This window comes from Elephas maximus, chromosome 8, assembly GCF_024166365.1.
Source record: "Elephas maximus indicus isolate mEleMax1 chromosome 8, mEleMax1 primary haplotype, whole genome shotgun sequence".
Taxonomy (NCBI): Eukaryota; Metazoa; Chordata; class Mammalia; order Proboscidea; family Elephantidae; genus Elephas; species Elephas maximus.
In genome coordinates, this window is record NC_064826.1 from 46157867 (window position 1) to 46178405 (window position 20539).

At 40.1% G+C, this 20539-nt stretch overlaps 1 protein-coding gene across 4 annotated transcripts in view; it reads left to right on the plus strand.

The window, feature by feature from the left end:
- The first annotated feature begins 291 nt into the window (after positions 1-291).
- Positions 292-20539, plus strand: part of SLC26A5 (solute carrier family 26 member 5) — a 37194-nt gene continuing 16946 nt past the window's right edge. For all 4 annotated transcript variants that reach the window (XM_049893087.1, XM_049893088.1, XM_049893089.1 and 1 more), the window contains exons 1-7: positions 292-443; positions 2185-2324; positions 10374-10484; positions 11741-11907; positions 13047-13211; positions 14939-15091; positions 19997-20079. In XM_049893087.1, coding sequence (XP_049749044.1) covers positions 292-443; positions 2185-2324; positions 10374-10484; positions 11741-11907; positions 13047-13211; positions 14939-15091; positions 19997-20079 — 971 coding nt within the window. The remainder of the gene's footprint in view (positions 444-2184; positions 2325-10373; positions 10485-11740; positions 11908-13046; positions 13212-14938; positions 15092-19996; positions 20080-20539) is intronic.

Sequence of the window (20539 nt, forward strand, 5' to 3'; positions counted from 1 at the left end):
ATACAAATTACTCACTTATTGCACTGAACAGGAATAAGTAACATTTATGTTTTTTGTTGATTTTTATTTTATTTATTTTATTAGTACTACTATATGCAAGGCCCTGTTATAACCTCTGGGGTATCCAAAGATGACACAGTCCTTGGAAAAACTTAGAGTAACACAAGGAAGAGATACTTAAGAATAATAATCATTAGGATTGCAGCAACTGAAATAGAACTTTTATTTTCTCCTTTAGTGTCACTCAGGAAATGCTTGTCTCCTGCTGTTGATGAATAATTTCGGAGTACTATGGATCATGCTGAAGAAAATGAAATCCTTGTAGCAACCCAGAAGTACTGTGTGGAAAGGCCTATCTTTAGTCATCCAGTCCTCCAGGAAAGGCTACATAAGAAGGACAAGATTTCGGATTCCATTGGGGATAAGCTGAAACAGGCATTCACGTATGTTGTGTTTTAACCTATTTTCTTTATTCTGTCATCAAGTTAGAAGAGAAGCAAATCTGTCTGGTGAAGTGGATAAAATAATGAATGGTGGACACTCATGATTTACAGGACTGTCCGCAACAGTTCAGTGAGTGTTAGGTGTTTGAGTGAGCACAGGCTTCATGATATATGCCACCATATTTATTGAACCCCTACTATGATTTACTTTTGTGTAAGCATTTATGTGAAAAACCCACTTCTCCACCCACCTTCAAAATATCCACTTCTTCTCTGGAATGACCCAGGAATGTTCCAGCCACTGTCTTTTTGTCCACCCCAGGCGTCTACCCCATCGGGCAACACCCTGAATCTAAATCCCCAACATTTCGTGTTAAGGACCCTCAACTTACTGTGACTCTGCATTTTGGAGAACACTTTACACACCCTTGTTGCAGGCCTAAGAATGTTAGTATACATGGGTCTGATGTTACCTGTTGATCATTCCCAGACTTCAAAATCAAACTACTTTAATGCTGCCACCTGAACACTTGAGAGCATACCTTCTCTACTCTGTGCTCATCTAATCTTCACGGTGACCCTATCTCTAGATACTACCATCAGGAGAAGTTAAAAATGTAGACTCTGTTGCCAGACTGACTTTTAATCCTGGTCTCACCACTGACCACCTTTGTACTTCAGTTTTCTGCTCTGTAAAGTGGGGCTAATAATAGTACCCACCTCATAGGCTACTGGGGGTTCAAATATGTTAACATACATAAAGTACAAAGTAGATGGCAAGCACTATGTTAGTGACCACTGTTATTAATACCTTAGTTTTCTAAACAAGGAGACTGGTATGTTTCGTTGAAATCTATTGCTTTTGCCACAGATGCCTTATGTTTTGCTTCCAAAATCTTCCTTTATCTAATTACCAGACACTATTAAGTTCTAAAGACACTATATAAAATACCATGTATGCTGCAATGATGCATTATCTTTTGTACGGATTACAGTGCTTGCTTGTCACCAGGAGGATCAAGGCTGTCGTAGTAGTGGTAGAGCTATGCTCATCTGTCCATAGTCGTACTCAGTGACATCTTGCCAGCATAAACTAGCAATAGGAATGACTGAGACCCAGAACATAGTCTATGTATCAAAGTTAATTGGCCTATATGGGGATTCAATGCTAAGCCTTCGTTTTATCAACATGGCATTCTACCTAACCAAGGCTTGGTCAGCTACTATACTCCAGTAACAAGTGGTGCCTAGACTCTGCCTAATCAAAGACTAAAGCATTGAACACATGTTAATGAAGCTCGATAACACCGTATAAATGCCCTTCATCTTATAAGGAAGGGGAAAATTAAATGGGCAGACGCCAGTCAGTGGTTCCATATTAAAAAATTAACTACATCAGTGAATAATTCACCTGCTTCACTTTTCTGCCAACATAAAAAATATACTAAGAATTTCATTAAAATAATAGCCTCTGATGTGTCTCAGTGACATCAAAGTTAAATTTTCCTTATTTGTCGTAGTCAGTTGTAGAGCATTATCATGGAGCCAATTTAGATGTTCCCATTAAAAAAAAAAGTAAGAGGCAGCTCTTCTTGCCCCTCATTTCTGCAGGGTGGAAAAGCCCATCCTCAGCACCAACTGTGTTTCCTTATCACTCCAGAATATGAGGAAGGGAAAATACCTCAGTGTGAATTCCACAGAGATGTTGCTCATTTATACTTTCATCTCTTTGTCCTTCCAGATGTACTCCTAAGAAGATAAGAAACATCATTTACATGTTCCTACCCATAACTAAGTGGTTGCCTGCGTATAAATTCAAGGAGTATGTGTTGGGTGACTTGGTCTCAGGCATAAGCACAGGGGTGCTTCAGCTTCCTCAAGGTTAGTAGAATGTATTTCTGTCTCTCACTGTCATTTCCTCAAACAGTTTGCTTAACTTTTTCTGTTTATTTCATCCTATTGCAAATTCATAGTTTTTATTTTTACAAAGATAGTTTTTATATAACATTCTGGTAACCTTTAACTGTCCAAAGGAATTCTTCTGAAACATATAATCCTTAAAATGTTCCAGGAATATTAGTAATAAGACATGGTGATACTGTTCTGCAAATCAGTACATGTTGATACTAGCTGGAATTGCCTTACTTCTTGTGAAGTCAGTCAGTCAGTCGGCATTTTGTTGTGGCTTTTGTTAAGGCTCTTGGCTTCTAAGCCCATGTTCTAATTACAGTGGACCATGATATACTGAGTTCCTCTGCAGCTCTGTGATATTATATGTGATGTAAGAATTTAAGAGGATATTCATTAATTTATTCAGGGGTAGGTCCACAGAGACTTGTTAGGCCAACGAAGAGCTATCTGCGGGACTTAAGTAGGGAGTGATGTAAGGGAATTTACTTTTAAGGTATCTCTCAGGCCGCTGTGTGGAGAATAGGTTTGGTTGGTGGGAGAGCAGTAGAATGAATGCCCCTATGTGGAGACAGTGGCTCAGTGTAGGCAAAGGTAATAGCTTGGGCAGCTCTAGGTCAGCTGGCCAAAAATCTTATTTCCCCCTAGGCAGTTTCCCAGAAATGAATTCCCAAATGTTCAATTTGTCAAAAATCAATTTCCCTGAGGATCAATTCACTGAGTTTTTAATTTCCCAAGTAACTGAATTACCAAAATGTATTAGGCAAAGGCCTTAAATAAGGTTTAGGACCATTTTCTACAGCTCTCTTGCCACCATCACCGCAAGGATAGAGAAAGGAACAGATGCAAAGACAGAGGTAACAGTGGGGTGAGGAGCAGGCAGGTGCTCAGTGTCCAAAATGGGAAACAGAAGATAAAATGACAATCAGTCAAATTGGACTGACAAAGCCACAGGGAACAACTGTGGGGAAGGAATGCGGTAAATTCATGCAAATTAACACTTCAAAAAAAACAATCAAGATCTTGTCTAGTTGAGTTTTCACTAAAATTCCATTCTACAAATTTACAAGCATATCTCGGAGATATTGTGGGTTCAGCTCCAGACCACGGCAATAAAGCGAATATCGCGACAAAGCAAGTTACACAAATTTTTTTGTTTCCCATTGCATATAAAAGTTATGTTTATGCTATGTTGGTGTTACGCTGTTAGGTGCCATCGAGTTAGTTCTGATCCATAGGAACCTTATGTACAACAGAACAAAACACTGCCCAGTCCAGTGCCATTCTCCCAATCATTGTTATGCTTAAGCCCATTTTTGCAGCCACTGTGTCAATCCATCTTGTTGAGGGTCTCCCTCTTTTTTGCTGACCCTCTTTTACCAAGCATCATGTCCTTCTTCAGGGACCGATCCCTCCTGATAACGTGTCCAAAGCGTGTGAGACGTAGTCTCGCCATACTTGCTTCTAAGGAACATTCTGGTCGTACATCTTCCAAAAAAAATTTGTTTGTTCTTTGGGCAGTCCATGGTATATTCAGTATTCTTCCCCAGTACCATAGTTAAAAGGCATCAATTCTTCTTCGATCTTCCTTATTCATTGACCAGCTTTTGCATGAGTGTGAATTGCCTGAAAACACCATGGCTTGGGTCAGGTGCACCTTAGTCTTCAAGGTGACATCTTTGCTTTTCAACACTTTAAAGAGGTCTTTTGCAGCAGATTTGCCCAATGCAATGCATCTTTTGATTTCTTGACTAACTGCTTCCATGGATGTCGATTGTGGATCCAAGTAAAATGAAATCCTTGACACCTTCAGTCTTTTCACCGTTTATCCTGATGTTGCTTACTGGTCCAGTTGTGAGAATTTTTGTTTTCTTTATGTTGAGATGTAATCCATACTGAAGGCTGTGGTCTTTGATCTTCATCAGTAAGTGATTCAAGTCCTCTTCACTTTCAAAAAGCAAGGTTGTGTCACACGGGTTGTTAATGAGTCTTCCTCCAATCCTTATACCCTGTTCTTCTTCATATAGTCCAGCTTCTTAGATTATTTGCTCAGTGTACAGATTGAAAATATGGCGAAAGCATACAACCCTGATGCACACCTGTCCTGACTTTAAACCATGCAGTATCCCCTCGTTCTCTTTGAACTACTGCTTCTTGATGTATGTCCAAGTTACTCATGAGCACAGTTAAGTGTTCTGGAATTCCCTTTCTTCACAATGGTATCCATAACTTGTTATGATCCACACAGTCAAATGCCTTTGCATAGTCAATAAAACGCAGGTAAACATCTTTCTAGTATTCTCTGCCTTCAGCCAGGATTCATCTGACATCAGCAATGATATCCCAGGTTCCATGTCCTCTTCTGAATCCAGCTTGAATTTCTGGCAGTTCCCTGTTGATATACTGCTGCAGCCACTTTTGAATGATCTTCAGCAGAATTTTACTTGCATGTGATATTAATGATAATGTTCAATAATTTCTACATTCAGTTGGATCACCTTTCTTGGGAATAGGCATAAATATGGATCTCTTCCAGTCAGTTGTCCAGGAAGCTGTCTTCCAAATTTCTTGGCATAGACAAGTGAGTATTTTCAGCACTGCATCTGTTTGTTGAAACATCTCAATTGGTATTCTGTCAATTCCTGGAGCCTTGTTTTTTGCCAGTGCCTTTAGTGCAGCTTGGACTTCTCCTTTAGTACCATCGGTTCCGGATCATATGGTACCTCCTGAAATGGTTGAACGTCAACCAATTCTTTTTGGTATAGTGACTCTGTGTATTCCGTCCATCTTCTTTTGATGCATCTTGTATCATTTAATATTTTCCCTGCAAAATCCTTCAATATTGCAACTGAGGCTTAAACTTTTCCTTCAGCTCTTTCAGCTTGAGCAATGCCAAGTGTGTTCTTCCCTTTTGGTTTTCTATCTCCAGGTCTTTGCACATGTCATTATAATACTTTACTTTGTCTTCTTGAGCCACCCTTTGAAATCTTCTGTTCAGCTTTTTTAGTTCATCATTTCTTCCTTTTGCTTTAGCTACTCAGCATTCAAGAGCAAGTTTCAGAGTCTCTTCTGATATCCATTTTGGTCTTTTTTTTTTTTTTTTTCCTGCCTTTTTAATGACCTCTTGGTTTCTTCATGTATGATGTCCTTCCACAACTGATCTGGTCTCCGGTCATTAGTGTTCACCCCATCAAATCTGCTCTTGAGATGGTCTCTACCTTCAGGTGGGATGTGCTCAAGGTTGTACTTTGGCGTTCGTGGACTTGTTCTAATTTTCTTCAGTTTCGGCTTGAACTCGCATATGAGCAATTGATGGTCTGTTCTGCAGCTGGCCCCTGGCCTTCTTCTGGCTAATGATATTGAGCTTTCCCATTGTCTCTTGACACAGATGTAGTCTGTGTATTGATTCCTGTGTATTCCATCTGGTGAGGTCCACATGTACTAAAATGTACAGTCACTGTTTATGTTGGTGAAAAAAAGGTATTTGCAAAATTCTGTCACACAATCTCCAGCATCGTTTCCATCACCAAGGCCATATTTTCCAACTACCAATCCTTCTTCTTTGTTTCCAACTTTCGCATTCCAGTCACCATTAATTATCAATGCATGCTGATTGCATGTTCGATCAATTTCAGACTAAAGAAGTTAGTAAAAATCTTCAATTTCTTCATCTTTGGCCTTAGTGGTTGGTGCATAACTTTGAATAATAGTCGTATTAATTGGTCTTCCTTGTAGGCATGTGGATATTATCCTATCACTGACAGTTTTATACTTCAAGATAGATCTTGAAATGTTCTTTTTGACAGTGAATGCAATGCCATTCCTCTTCGAGCTGTCATTCCTGGCATAGTACACCTTATGATTATCCAATTCAAAATGCAACAGCATTATGTCTAAAAAAAATGTACATGCATTAATTATAAAATAATTTATTTCCAGAAGGTGCTAACCATCATCTGAGCCTTCAGCAAGTCATAATCTTTTTGCTGGTGGAGGGTCTTGCCTCGATATGGACGGCTGCAGACTACTCAGAATGGTGGTTGCTGAAGGTTGGGGGTGCTGTGGCAATTTCTTAAAATAAGATGACAATGAAGTTTTCCACATCAATTGACTCTTCCTTACCTGGAAGATTTCCCTGTAGCATATGATGCTACTTGATAGCATTTTACTTACAGTAGAGCTTTCAGAATTGGAACCAGTCGTCTCAAACCCTGCCCCTGCTTTATCAACTAAGTGTATGTTGTATTCTATATCTTCTGTTGTCATGTCAACAATGTTCACAGCATTTTCACCATGAGTTGATTCCATCTCAAGTAACCACTTTCTTTGCTCATCCATAAGAAACAACTCCTCACCCATTAAATTTCTATCATGAGATTGCAGCAATTCAGTCACACTTCCAGCCTCCACTTCTAATTCTAGTTCTCTTGCTGTTTCTACTACATTTGCAGTTACTTCCTCCACTGAAGTCTTGAACCCCTCAGAGATGTCCTCGAAGGTTGGAACCAACTTCTTCCAAACTCCTGTTAATGTTGATATTTTGACCACTTCCCATGAATCGTGAATGTTCTTAATGCCATCTCAAATGGTTAATCCTTTCTAGAAGATTTTCAATTTACTTTGCCCAGATCCATCAGAGGAATCATTATCTATGGCAGCTATATAGCCTTACAAAATGTATTTCTTAAACAATAAGACTTGAAAGTTGAAATTACTCCTTGATCCGTGGCCTGCAGAATGGATGTTGTGTTAGCAGTCGTGAAAGTAACTTCATTCTCCTTGTGCATCTCCAGCAGAGCTCTTGGGTGACCTGGTACATTGTCAATGAGCAATAATATTTTGAAAGGAATCTTTTTTTCTGAGCAGTAAGTCTCAACAGTGGGCTTAAAATATTCAGTAAACCATGTTATAAACAGATATGCTTCCATCTGGGGCTTGTTGTTCCATTTATAGAGCACAGGTAGAGTAGGTTTAGCATAATTCTTAAAGGCCCTGGGATTTTCGGAATGGCAAATGAGCATTGGCTTCAACTTAAAGTTACCAGCTGTATTTGCCCCTAACAAGAGGGTCAAATCATCCTTTGAAGCTTTCGAGGCAGGCATTGACTTCTCCTCTCTAGCTATGAAAGTCCTAGATGGCATCTTCTTCCAATATAAGGCTGTTTCGTTTACATTGAAAATCTGTTGTTTAGTGTAGCCACCTTCATCAGTTATCTTAGCTAGATCTTCTAGATAACTCGTTGCAGCTTCTACATCACCACATGATACTTCACCTTGCACTTTCATGTTATAGAGATGGCTTCTTTCCTTAAACCTCATGAATCAACTTCTGCTAGCTTCAAACTTTTCTTCTGCAGCTTCTTTACCTCTCTCAGCCTTCATAGAATTGAAAAGAATTAGGACCTTGCTATGGATTAGGCTTTTGCTTAAGGGAGTGTTAGGGCTGGGTTGATCTTCTATAGAGACCACTAAAACTTTCTGCATATCAGCAATAAGGCTGTTTCACTTTCTTATCATGTGTTCACTGGAGTAGCATTTTTAATTTCCTTCAAGAACTTTTCTTTGCATTCACAGCTTGGCTAACTGTCTGGGACAAGAGGTCTAATTTTCAGCCTATCTCAGCTTTCAACATGCCTTTCTCACTAAACTTAATCATTTCTAGCTTTTGATTTAAAGTGAGAGATGTGTGACTCTCCCTTTCACTTAAACACTGAGAGACCATTGTACTAATTGGCCTAGTGTCAATACTGTCATGTCGTGGAATAGGGAGGCCCAAGGAAGGGGAGAGGGACAGGGTAACAGCCAGTTGGTGGAGCATTCAGAACACATACAACATTTATCAATTAAGTTGCCATCCTATATGAGCACAGTGAGTGGCACCCCAAAATAATTGCAATAGTAACATCAAAAATCACTGATCACAGATCACCATAACAGACATAATAATAATGAAAAAGTTTGAAATATTGTGAGAATTACCAAAAATGTGACACAGAGATGTGAAATGAGCATATGCTGTTGGAAAAATGGTGCCAATAGACTTGCTTGATGCAGAGTTGCCACAAACCTTCAATTTGGAAAAAAAAAAAAACAAAAAAAAATGCACAATCAGCGAAGCACACCAAAGCAAGGTATGCCTGTATTTTCAATCATTTGGCCTCCTTCCGTCTTTAACTAGGGTGGTAGCTACAGAAAGAATTGGAATGGCACATGTTGTATCTTGTAGGTAAAATCTGCAGGATTTGCTGTTGAATTAATTTTGACAGAATGTGTAATGGGGTGTGTCAAGAATTACTATAAGGTTTCTAGGCTGATGAGTTGAATGTGGAAGACAGTGAGGAAGAGGCATGGTCAACAGCAACTCCCAGGTTTCTGGTTCAAACACTTGGTAGATGGAGGTGCCAAATGCAGACATAATGAAGACATGAGGAGAAATAGAAATAAGGGGTAAATTCTGAACATGTTATATTTTGAGATGCTTGTGAGATAGACAAGGGGGCACTTAATTTGTCTTTAATAGATGTGTAGGCTCAAAAGAGAGGTGTGGGCTAGAGATATAAATTTGGGAATTGTTGGCATATAGATAAGAGTTTAAACCATGACAGTAGGCAAGACCATCCAGAGAAAGACTATGGAGTGAAAAGAAAAGAAAGTCAAGATCAAGCTCTGTCCAGCATAAAGGCCATATAGAGAAGGAGGAACCAGCAGAAGAGACTAAAAGAAATGACTGGAAAAGAGGAAGGAAAACCAGGAGCATGTGGTATTACAGAAAGGAAGAAATTATTTCAAAACAGGGAATGATCCAGTAGGTCAAGTGCTGCTGAGACGTATAGATCATCTCACAATCAAACTTGTATGGAAAGGATATTGTTAAGCCCATCACTAGTTAATGAAAATAGAGAAGTAAAGATTTTCTAGTTATCCCAGAATTTTGGCTCAGGCTCCAAGGGGAAGAACAAATGGTATCTATTGCCTACACATTCTGAAGAGTGATGCCAGACCAGCTATGCAGGGCTATGAGTGAAATGACACTGAAACTCTCTAGGTGAGCCTTAGTGCATCACTTCAACAGAATATGTGATATGAGGGGACAAGGATACTGATACGAGATTTGGAATGAGAATTTTTTAGAGAGAGGTTAAAGCCTTATGCATTTTTCCTCCACCTAAAGTCAAGTCACTGCAAGAGAACCACTCAGAATGTTCTGCACATGTCCCCTGGAGTTGTGGAGAAGGCTGCCTAATTCTTGCATGACAAAGGTAAAGGATAGTGTGAACTGCCTATGGCAGCAGAACGGAGAGAGCACACACCAGCGGATGAAGCCTGCACTTCCAGAGTTTCTGGGATAAAGGTGCTGAGTTTTCCCATTGAATAACTGGGCACCCTGGAAGGTAAAGAAAGTGGAGTGAAAATAAGGGAAAGAAGGTGGAATGAAAAGAAAAGAGAACCAAGATCAAGGTTTGGCTAATTTGAAAGGTACCCTGTCCACGAATACTGCTTATAGATGAGCATACGACAGCAGACAGAACTGAATGGATGTACCTTCGAATAAGGGGCTACAAGAGGAATCAATGGGTCAGGTGGAGGCGTCATTGCATTGACCAGTGAATGGTACAGCAGGGGTTCCTTATTGAAGAGTGGTCACCAATGAACCTGCAAGAACAGCCCATTAGAGAAAGCCAGCATTTGAACATCAACACCAGATTACAACTGCACCAGTAGAGTAAGACTTTTTCTGCCCTTATCTAATTTGTGAAAGAATAAACTAGAAAAAGAAGTCTAAAAAAAAAAAAAAAAAGAAGTCTACCCCCTAGCAAAAAAGAAACAAGGGAATGGTCTCAGCCTGGACTCCGTAAGTACAAATATAGGATTACGTGTAGGATTGGGGTGGAAGGGTGAGCAGGTTGAGACACATAAGCTTAAATTAAGATGGTTCTCACTTGTTCATTGGTGATAAAGAACCAAAAAGAAAAATACATATAACCCGTCTGTTTTCATTTCCGTTTGTTTTTTTATTCCACAGGTTTAGCTTTTGCAACGTTGGCAGCTGTGCCTCCAGTGTTCGGCCTGTACTCTTCATTTTACCCTGTTATCATGTACTGTTTCTTTGGAACCTCCAGGCACATATCCATAGGTAAAAGCTTGTACTTGACATTTTAGTACCTACCTTCATGGATTTCAAGTTTATGCCAGAGAAATCACATGGTAGTTACTAGAACATCTTCTTAATAATAGCTTTTGTTGCCGCATACAGAATAGGTGTTTTAAAAAATAAACCCCCTGCAAGATTTCTGGAACTAATAGCTTTCTTATAGTCTTGGGATAATCAAAAGGAATAATTTTCTTGTATACAAAGAACAATTGTTGAAATCTGTGAAATTAGAGAAATGCTTCGTTTCATAATACAATTTGAATGCATCTAGTTTTTATTTATTTTAATAGTGGTACTTCAAATTCCTAATTACTAGGCATGTTCTGCATTTTTATCATGTCTAAGGCTCTGAATTGTATGTGTTTTCTCTTTAGTGTAGTTAGGATCAGGTGCATATGGATTTCTTAATAGTGTTGGCACTGCGTGAAGTTACCACTAGCATACACACACACGCACACACAATGTTATCTATTGCTGCGTAATAAATAGCCCAGAATTTAGCAGCTTAAAACAAAACATCATTTTATTATCTCTCACAGTTCCTTTGGGTCAGGAATTTGGGAAGGGCTTGTCTGAGGGGTTCTGGTTCAGGTCTTTCATGCAGTTGAGAGTCAGAAGGTAGTTGGAGCTGGAGCAGCTAGGGATAGGCTGAATCATTCTCTCTCACTCGTTCCTCTTCCTCTTCCTTTTCTTCTTCTCCTGCTCTCCTCCTTACTTCCTCTCATTCTTTTCCTTCTTCCCTTCCATCACGTGGTCGCAGGACTTCTCCACTTGGCCTACTTTGTGCTTTCTTACACATGGTGGCTCAGGGCTCCAGCACAAGTATTAAAACTCTCAAGGTGGAAGTTGTATCACGTTTTATTGTCAAGGCTCAGAAGTCACATAATATCACTTTTGCTGCCTTTTTTTTTTTTGGTTAGTAGCAAGTCACAAGCCAACCCAGACTCATGAAAAAAAAGGAATTAGACTCCACTTTTTGATGACGAAGTGTCAAACGTCTGGAAGAGTCTGTGGGTGGGAGATATTGTTGTGGCCATTTTTGGAAAATACAATCTGCCCTGCAACTTACGCACACACCAGGAGCAGGGTGCTAAAGGAGAGCAGTGTAATTTCATTTCAAGGATAACTTTCTGACCTCACATGGGTCCCTTGGCATGGTGGCAACAACCATATTAGATACACTGAAAATAGTTGCCCTGGACTCCTGGACAATGATCATTAATGCTTCATTTTTTCAGGTCCTTTTGCTGTTATTAGCCTGATGATTGGTGGTGTGGCTGTCCGGCTAGTACCAGATGATATAGTAATTCCGGGAGGAGTAAATGCAACCAATGGTACAGAAGCAAGAGATGCTTTGAGAGTAAAAGTTGCCATGTCTGTGACCTTACTTTCAGGAATCATTCAGGTAAAACTCAAAGATGGGAAAATGGACTTTTACATGTTCATTTAATGAATATCTACTGAGCACTCCTGGCTAGTCTTCCCACATGGTGGAAGTCAGCCAGCAAAAACCCAGAGCTCGAGATTCATAGCATTCTGAGAGCATCAATCCGTCTGCATACCTTGGCAACCAAGCAACTAGCAGGCTTTGAGAGGAGCCCTAGTGGTGCAGTGGTTAAGTGTTCGGCTGCTAACCAAAAGGTTGGTGGTCCAAATCCACCAGCTACTCCATAGGAAAAATGTGGCAGTCTGCTTCTATTAAGATTACAGCCTAGGAAACCCTATGGGGCAGTTCTACTCTGTTCTATAGGGCCAGTATAAGTCAGAATAGACTTGATAGCAGCGGCGGCAGTGGGAAGAAGGAAGCAAGCTTTGAAGGAGCACTGGTGGTGCAGTGGCTAAGCTCTTGGCTGTAGCCCAAAGCTCTGCAGTTTGAACTCATCAGCAGTTTCACAGGAGAAAACACCTGACAATCTGCTCCCATAAAGATTGTTGTTGTTGTTAGGTGCTGTTGAGTTGCTTCTGACTCATAGCGACCCTCTAAGACAGAGTAGAACTACCTCATAGTATTCCAAGGAGCGACTAGTGGATTTGAACTATCGACCTTTTTGGTTAGCAGCCAAGCTATTAACCAGCACACCACCAGGGCTCCATCCCACCTAGCAAACCCTATGGGGCAGTTCTACTTTGTCCTGTAGGGTCACTATGAGTCAGAATTGACTCAATGGCACCCAACAACAACAGCAAGCTTTGACTGGGTACATTAGAGGTTACAAAAGTGAGGCAAGCTTGAAACAGTGGGATGGGTAAACCTCTTGTCTGCTTGGAAGAAACAGCCGTGATGATGCAGCATAGTCTACATGACTAAGCATGTCCCCAGTTTCAACAGATACGTGAAGGTCCCAGTGCTTGCTAATGCTTTGTGGGGCTCCAAGCCACTCCAAACCTTCCATTGCTTCCTGTATAACCAGTGACTGATTTGTTACTTAACTGCTGCAGGTAGCGTTAGAAAGTGGTCCAGAAAGAACCCTTGTGTATTTTCTGTGGATTATAACTTCCTGATTTATCATGTGATTTATTTGTTTCTTTGTCATTAAAAAATAGTTTTGCCTAGGTGTCTGCAGGTTCGGATTCGTAGCCATATATCTCACAGAGCCTCTGGTCCGTGGGTTTACCACTGCGGCAGCTGTGCATGTCTTCACCTCCATGTTAAAATACCTGTTTGGAGTTAAAACAAAGCGGTACAGTGGAATATTTTCAGTGGTGTATGTAAGTAAGCAACTTCCTGACTCACTGGTCCTTGTTTCTCCTTCTTCATAGTCCCACCCTCCCACCCTCCTCTTCTGTATCTCTTTTACCTTCACAGTTCATCCCCTTCCCTCCCTCCAGGATTTCTATAAAAATAAAGTCAGTTACTCTAGGACTTTTCTGAGAACACTACAAGTAGAATTCAACCTTAAAACCTCATTTTATTAATATGTGATACTGCCTACTTCACAAGAAATTTTTGTCTGAGTCTTTATTTGCTGACTATATTTTAACCTGTTTACCTGAAGATCCAGCTTTTCTTCAGACCAAGTTATGGTCTCTTTGGGAACAAACAAGTAATTTAAAGGCATAGTGGGGGAATGTGTCTCTCCCAAAAACTGCAGGCTCAAGCAGACAAAAGTAAGTAAGGCTATAAAAGATTTAACTAACACAATTAACCAGTTTAATCTAATACATATGTATAAACCCTTCCACCCAACTCAGAGAAAATATAAATTATTTGCAAGCACATATGGAACAATGGCAACAAATGATCATGTATTGTACCATGAATTCTAAAAATTCAGTATTTTTTTACATGGTGCAATATAATTAGACATCAATAACCAAGTATAGCTTCAGGACCCCCACGCATTTGGAAACCAAAGAATGTACTTCTAAATAGCCCATGGATAGAGAGGAAATTATGAAATAGAGCCAAATGACCACGTGAAAATACTACATATTAAAACTTCTGAGATGCTGCTAAAGCTATCTTTGCAAAGAAAGGCCAATAACCTTTGTAGGCAAATGCCTGCACTCTACCTGGACACTGTGCTAGGCACTGGGATATGGCAATGAACCAAGGACATATGGCCCTTGCCCTCTTGGAGCTTTCAGTCCAATGGGAAGGCAGTAAACTATTAATCACATACATATGCAGTTAATTGCATATGCAGTTAATTTAGCAAAACATGCAGTTAATTACATGTTTTGCTAAATGCTGTGAGGAAAAGGTACGGGCTGCTGTGAAAATTGAATAGGAAGACATTTAGATTAGGGATCTGTGAAAGTCACTTTAGGAAGTGACATTTACATTGAGTCCTTGATTGATTAGAATGGAATAGAGCTGTGGGGACATTCCCTAAATATTCTTAGTTTCCCATAATAGCTGGTAACATACTTCTTACTCTGAGATTTCCCTAAATGCCTTGTGACAAAAGAAATACACCGTACAATTAGGTGCACCCGTATACACTCAAAGCATGTGATAGAAAAGGGTATGTGCCCGGGCGCAGTGGGGAGCCTACTTTCCTGGGTTTCCAATGAGAACTGACTAGTATATTTGGGGTGCCCACCTGATCTGTCTTTCATCTGCTAACAATGATTTCTCCCTGTTTCAGCTCCTAAAAGCTTTTCTGTGTATTTACCTTTGGATTGATTTTGCTGCTATCAACCCTTTATTATGTCCTGTCAGGACTCAGCTTCAGTATTACTTTTCTGGATTGTATAAATACTATATTAGGACGTCAGAGTATCAAAAAACACTGTAAGATTGTTGGATAAGAATTGCAACTATAAAATTGTAGGATTGCATAGGGATGTCTTTTTATTGGTGGAAGCTACAAGGAGAGCAATTTCAGCCTGAGAGCTTTAACTAGAAATGTCCAATAATGCCATGACTGATTTGAGAGTCTCTGTTCAGGGGCTATTTCTTGATATAAACATCCAGTGTTCATGTGTTACAGAGTACAGTTGCTGTGTTGCAGAATGTTAAAAACCTCAACGTGTGTTCCCTAGGCGTCGGGCTGATGGTTTTTGGTTTGCTGTTGGGTGGCAAGGAGTTTAATGAGAGATTTAAAGAGAAATTGCCGGCACCCATTCCTTTAGAGTTTTTTGCGGTAAGTCAACTCAAAGCAATGACTTGTTTAACTTCTAAACCATCAGGGCTTCAAATTGGTTCATTCTGGTTCATACTTCCGCTGAGAATTTACATTTCCACCTCAGATACCTCAATCAGAATCTACATTTTAACAAGATCCCCAGGTGATTCCTACATATAATCAATTTTGAGAACCACCTCTGTACTGGTGGTTCTCAGAATTGGTCCCTAACCAGCAGTATTAACATCGCCTGGAAACTTGTTAGAGATGCAGATTCTCAGAGGGGTTTGAAGCAGATCAAAACCCTGCAAATCCTGTACACTTAACTACTTTCTGTGGGGGATTTCAAAGTGGATGGAGAGGAACAAGGAGTTAGAGGATTTTCTTCACTCAATTCTGCCAAAAGAAGGTTAGAATTTGTCCAAGGGAACTTTTAAAAATATACTGACAGCTCCGAACACCTTGAGGGACCAAGTTACTGGGGCTGATGGGTGGGAAATGTGGACTCTGGAGACATCTAGCTCAATTGGCATAACATAGTTCATAAAGAAGATGTTCACTTTGGTGAGTAGCATCTGGGGTCTTAAAAGCTTGAGAGCAGCCATCTAAGATACATCTACTGGTCCCATCCCATCCAGAGCAAAGGAGAATGAAAAAACTAAAGACACAAGGAAAATATTAGTCCAAAGAACTAACAAACCATAGCCTCCACCAGCCTGAGCCCAGATAAATTAGATGGTGCCTGGCTACCACCACCAACCGCTCTGCCAGGGATCACAATAGAGGGTCCTGGACAGAGCAGGAGGAAAATGTAGAACAAAATTCAAATTCACAAAAAAAGACCAGACTTACTGGTCTGACAGAGACTAGAGGAAGCCTGAGACTATGGCCCCTGGACACCCTGCTAACTCAGAAGCTACTCCCGAAGCCTACGTTTCAGACAAAGATTAGACAGGCCTATGAAATAAACAGTAACACAAGGGAGGAATGTGCTTCTTACTCCAATCAAATACTTGAGACCAAATGGGCAACAGCTGCCCAAAAGCGAAGACAGGAAGAGACAGGAAAACTGGACACATGGACACAGGGAATCCAGGGTAGGAAGGGGGAGCGATTGCGGGGATGGCAACCAAAGTCACAAAACAATCTACATATAAATTTTTGAATGAGAAACTAATTTGAACCGTGAACTTTCACTAAAAGTCACAAAACGATCTGCATATAAATTTTTGAATGAGAAACTAATTTGAACCGTGAACTTTCACCTAAAGCACAATAAAATTGTGTGTATGTGTACATGTATATAAATATATATATACTGACAGGGAATAAAAAGAAAAAACGTAAAGTGTAGGCATATATGATTTTAAAGATACACGTGAAAGCCATACTAAAGCATTTTAACGTTATCTCTCAGTGGTGGAGTTATGGAAGATTTTTTTTTCTCACGTTTTTTATTGTCTAATTTTTTGTAATGAACACATATTACTTTAATAACCTGAAAAAATAAAGCCATTTCCATTTTGACAAGAATAAAAAGACAAAGGTTCCCAAACTTTCTTGGTTCATAGTGCTGCTAAGCCACATGAAATACCTAACAGTTCTCTTTATTAAGTAGTTAGCACCAAATGACTTAGTAAGCATTTGTGTCTAATAATTTAGTGTCTTTTTAAAAATGATACACATAAATTGAAAGAAAAGATATTTTATTATATTCTTAAATAATCACAATAATTTATTAATGGGGTATGTGTACCTGTAAGCACAGCACAGCTTCTTAAATCTTAGAATCAGACGGACCCCACTACCCTCCACATCAGGTCCGCATTGCTTTTTGCATGGTACCAAAGGATAGGCAGATCAAACCCATGGGAGAAAAATCTGGTGATCTGCTTCCATAAAGATTATAACCTTGGGAAGCCTGTGGGATGGTTCTACTCTATCCTATAGAGTCACTGTGACTCAGAATTGACTCAATGGCACACAACCACCACCACCTACTTTTTATCATAGCAAGCCCTGAAAACCCAGCCTTGCAAAGATATGCCATTATCAAAAGGAATGACATGAAAACTAAAGCCATGAACTACCTCAAACAAGTTTATGGAGTGTCTGACAGATGTCACTGTTTCCCTTGAAGCTTTATCATGTCCCACAGTGTCCCGATGAATTCCCTTGGATACCTTAGGGTACCTAGGGGCATAGTTTGGGGATAAGAATAAGAAATGAAAAGCTCAGGTGTCTAATTCACATTTAGCAAAAAGTTCCAGCCCCAGAAACAACAGGCTGGCAAAGCTCACAAGGGAACAGGTTCCTTTGATCTCATTCCTCACTTTGGTCTGGTCCACAAACCAAAGTTATCTCTTTCTATTTCAAAATCTGTTCTCTTGGTGCTGGGGACAGCGCTTCTGTTTCCTCTTGGAGTCTAGGAGCAGGTTCTGAGCTCCCTTGAAGGGTAAAAAAGATAAAAAAGGCAGGTCCTAATTATAAAGTGAATGATAAAGGTTTCCTCGCCTGATGTAGGTTCCTCATTCTGTCCGTTTCCCCAGGTTCCCTTTACAGATTTCTTACTGTTTCCTGGGGCAACAGTTCTCCAGAGTTCTGTCATTGTAATTGTTGTTGTTAGGTGCTGTCAAGTCAATTTTGACTTATAGCAACCCCACATGTCAGAGTAGAACTGTCCCGTAGGGTTTCCTAGGCTGTAATCTTTACAAAAGCAGATTGCCAAGTCTCTCTCCCTCAGAGCCACTGGGTAGGTTCAAACCACCAGCCTTTTGGTTAGCAGTCTGGCACTTACCCATTGCTCCACCAGAGCTCCTACCATTGTCTTTTAGTAATACTTCAACACACCAACCCAGGGACAAGGGTGAGAAGACAGGAGGGGACAGGAAAGCTGGTAATGGGGAGTCCAGGCCAAGAAGGGGAGAGTGTTGACATGTTGTGGGGTTGGAAGCCAATGTCACAAAACAATATGTGTATTAATTGTTTAAGGAGAAATTAGTTTGCTCTGTAAACATCTAAAGTAAAATTAAAAAAAATTTTTTTTTGAATAGCAATACTTCAAGCCAGTGTTTTTTAAACTTTTTATCTAAGTGGTCTTTACAACAGAGGCAAGAGAAGCTATACTGGAGAGTTTGAGAACACAGTCTTTATGACTCCCTTAAGCATAAAATTTATTTATTATCATAAAAAATTTTTATGGGTTTTGCATTCTGCTTCATAATACACCTATTTGTGTTGGTAGGAAAACAATAGTTTTAATTATTTACCACTGAATGAGATCAGTGCTCCAGGAACTTGGGCCATTTTTATCCTGTGAGTTTGAATGTTTTTGGCACTCTCAATTTGAGATGTGCAATAAATGCAATTAAGGGTGACAACCATAATTGCCACCAACAGAAAAGTGACATTTCGTCAATGGGGCCAGTAACACCTGTGTCCTTGGTCTCTCAGGCTGCTGTTCCTGATAATAAGCTTAGCTTATGATTGGTTCCCTGCAGCAGCCACCACTTGTAAGGGCCTAGGTTCCTTCCCTGGCTAATTTCTTCTCTCCAGGAGAACCCACTCACAAAGTTCTATTGCAGTGTTGTTGTTGTTGGGTGCCGTGGAGTCTTCTGACTCATAGCAACTCCATGTGACAGAGTAGAACTGCCCTACAGGGTTTTCTTGACTGTAATCTTTTTTTAAAATTGTGCTTTAAGTGAACATTTACAATTCAAGTCAGTTTCTCATGCAAAAGCTTATACACACATTGTTATGCGACCCTAGTGACAGCACACTCCTTCTCTCCATCCTGTATTTCCTGTGTCCATTCAATCCACTGCTGTCCCCTTCTGCCTTCTCATCTCATCTCTAGACAGGAGCTGCCCACATAGTCTCTTGACTGTAATTTTTACAGAAGCAAATCGCCAGGTCTTTCTCTTATGGAGCCACTGGGTAGGCTCGAACTGCAAATCTTATGGTTAGCAGAAGAACCTCTAACCTTTGCACCACCAGGGCTCCTTTCTATAGCAATAGACCTTGGTAATGAAGATAACTATCACACCTTCTGCTATTTTTCTCTTCTTGTAGCTTACCCTTTTTTTTTTTTTTTTATTGTAGCTTACTAAGTGTTGTACTTCACACCCCAAATAAATCTATGCCCAGACAATCCAGGATGGCCCTATGTGCATTGACACTCTGTGTGATGTATGGTTCCACTCTGCCCCTGAAGTGAGAGAAGACAACTGCGGGGCACTGGTGGGGCCTCTAACCACACTTGGTGCTACCGTCCTCCTAACGGCGTCAGCAGGAGGACTCTGAATCCAAACATACATTTTATAACAGTACACTATCATTGTACACCCTCAGAACACATATTTAATGTCTTTCACTTATGACATCTTGGCCAGAAACTCATTTTATCTGCCCCCAAAAAAGGCCCACACCTGAGAGGTTTTATGGCCTCTTTCTGTTGCATTCAGCTAGCCACTTACAGTACCCAAAACCCATTGCTGTTGAGTCAATACTGACTCATAGCGACCCTATAGGACAGAGTAGAACTGCCCCATATGGCTTCCAAGCCTGCAAATCTTTACAGAAGCAGACTGCCACATCTTTCTCCCATGGAATGGCTGGTGGGTTCCACCTGCTTACTTTTGGTTAGCAGTCGAGAGTTTAACCGTGTGCCACCAGTGCTCCATAAACACTTTAGTGTGGAACAGAAAAAAGGGAGAAGAAAAGAGTGCCAGACCACAGGAGACTGTACAGTCCATTTTAATTATGTGAGGCGGTAGAGCCATTAACAGAGGTGAGAGTTGCTGGAAGGAATTATAATTCTTATTTTTTGAACTGAACCTTAAATGCAAGAATAGGTTTGAAGCTCATTTTTTGGTGTTTGAATTTTCATCTATAAAGACAGATTTGGATTTGTGTCTGTTTTAGGTGGTAATGGGAACTGGCATTTCAGCTGGATTTAATCTGAAAGACTCATACAATGTGGATGTTGTTGGAACCCTTCCTCTGGGGTAAGAAATTATTTTTATTTTAAGTAATGGTGTGGCTGGAATAGTCAGTAGGACCATTGCTATGAAAATAATTTTTTTCTACTTATCTAAAAGCTGACAGTTTTGAGATTTGTGTGTGTGTGGCTTATTATTTTGTTTCCTATTGTTTAGCACTTAGTGATTATTAAAAGCTCTTTTGGGGTGGCGTAGGAGTTAAGAGCATGGGCTTTGGTTTCAGAAAGATCTAAATCCTAGCCGGCTATTCACTAGTGGTGTGACCTTGGACAAATGACTTACCTACTCAAAGTCCAAGTTTCCTTATCTGCCAGATGGACATGGTAATTAACACCCATCTCAAGGACAAGTTGTAAGAACTATAGGAAATAATGCATTGAACCAGTTAGTGTGCACCTGGCATAAAACACAGAGGAAACATTTAAGACATGTTCACAGAGTGTTTTTATGGCTGGTTATTTCTACC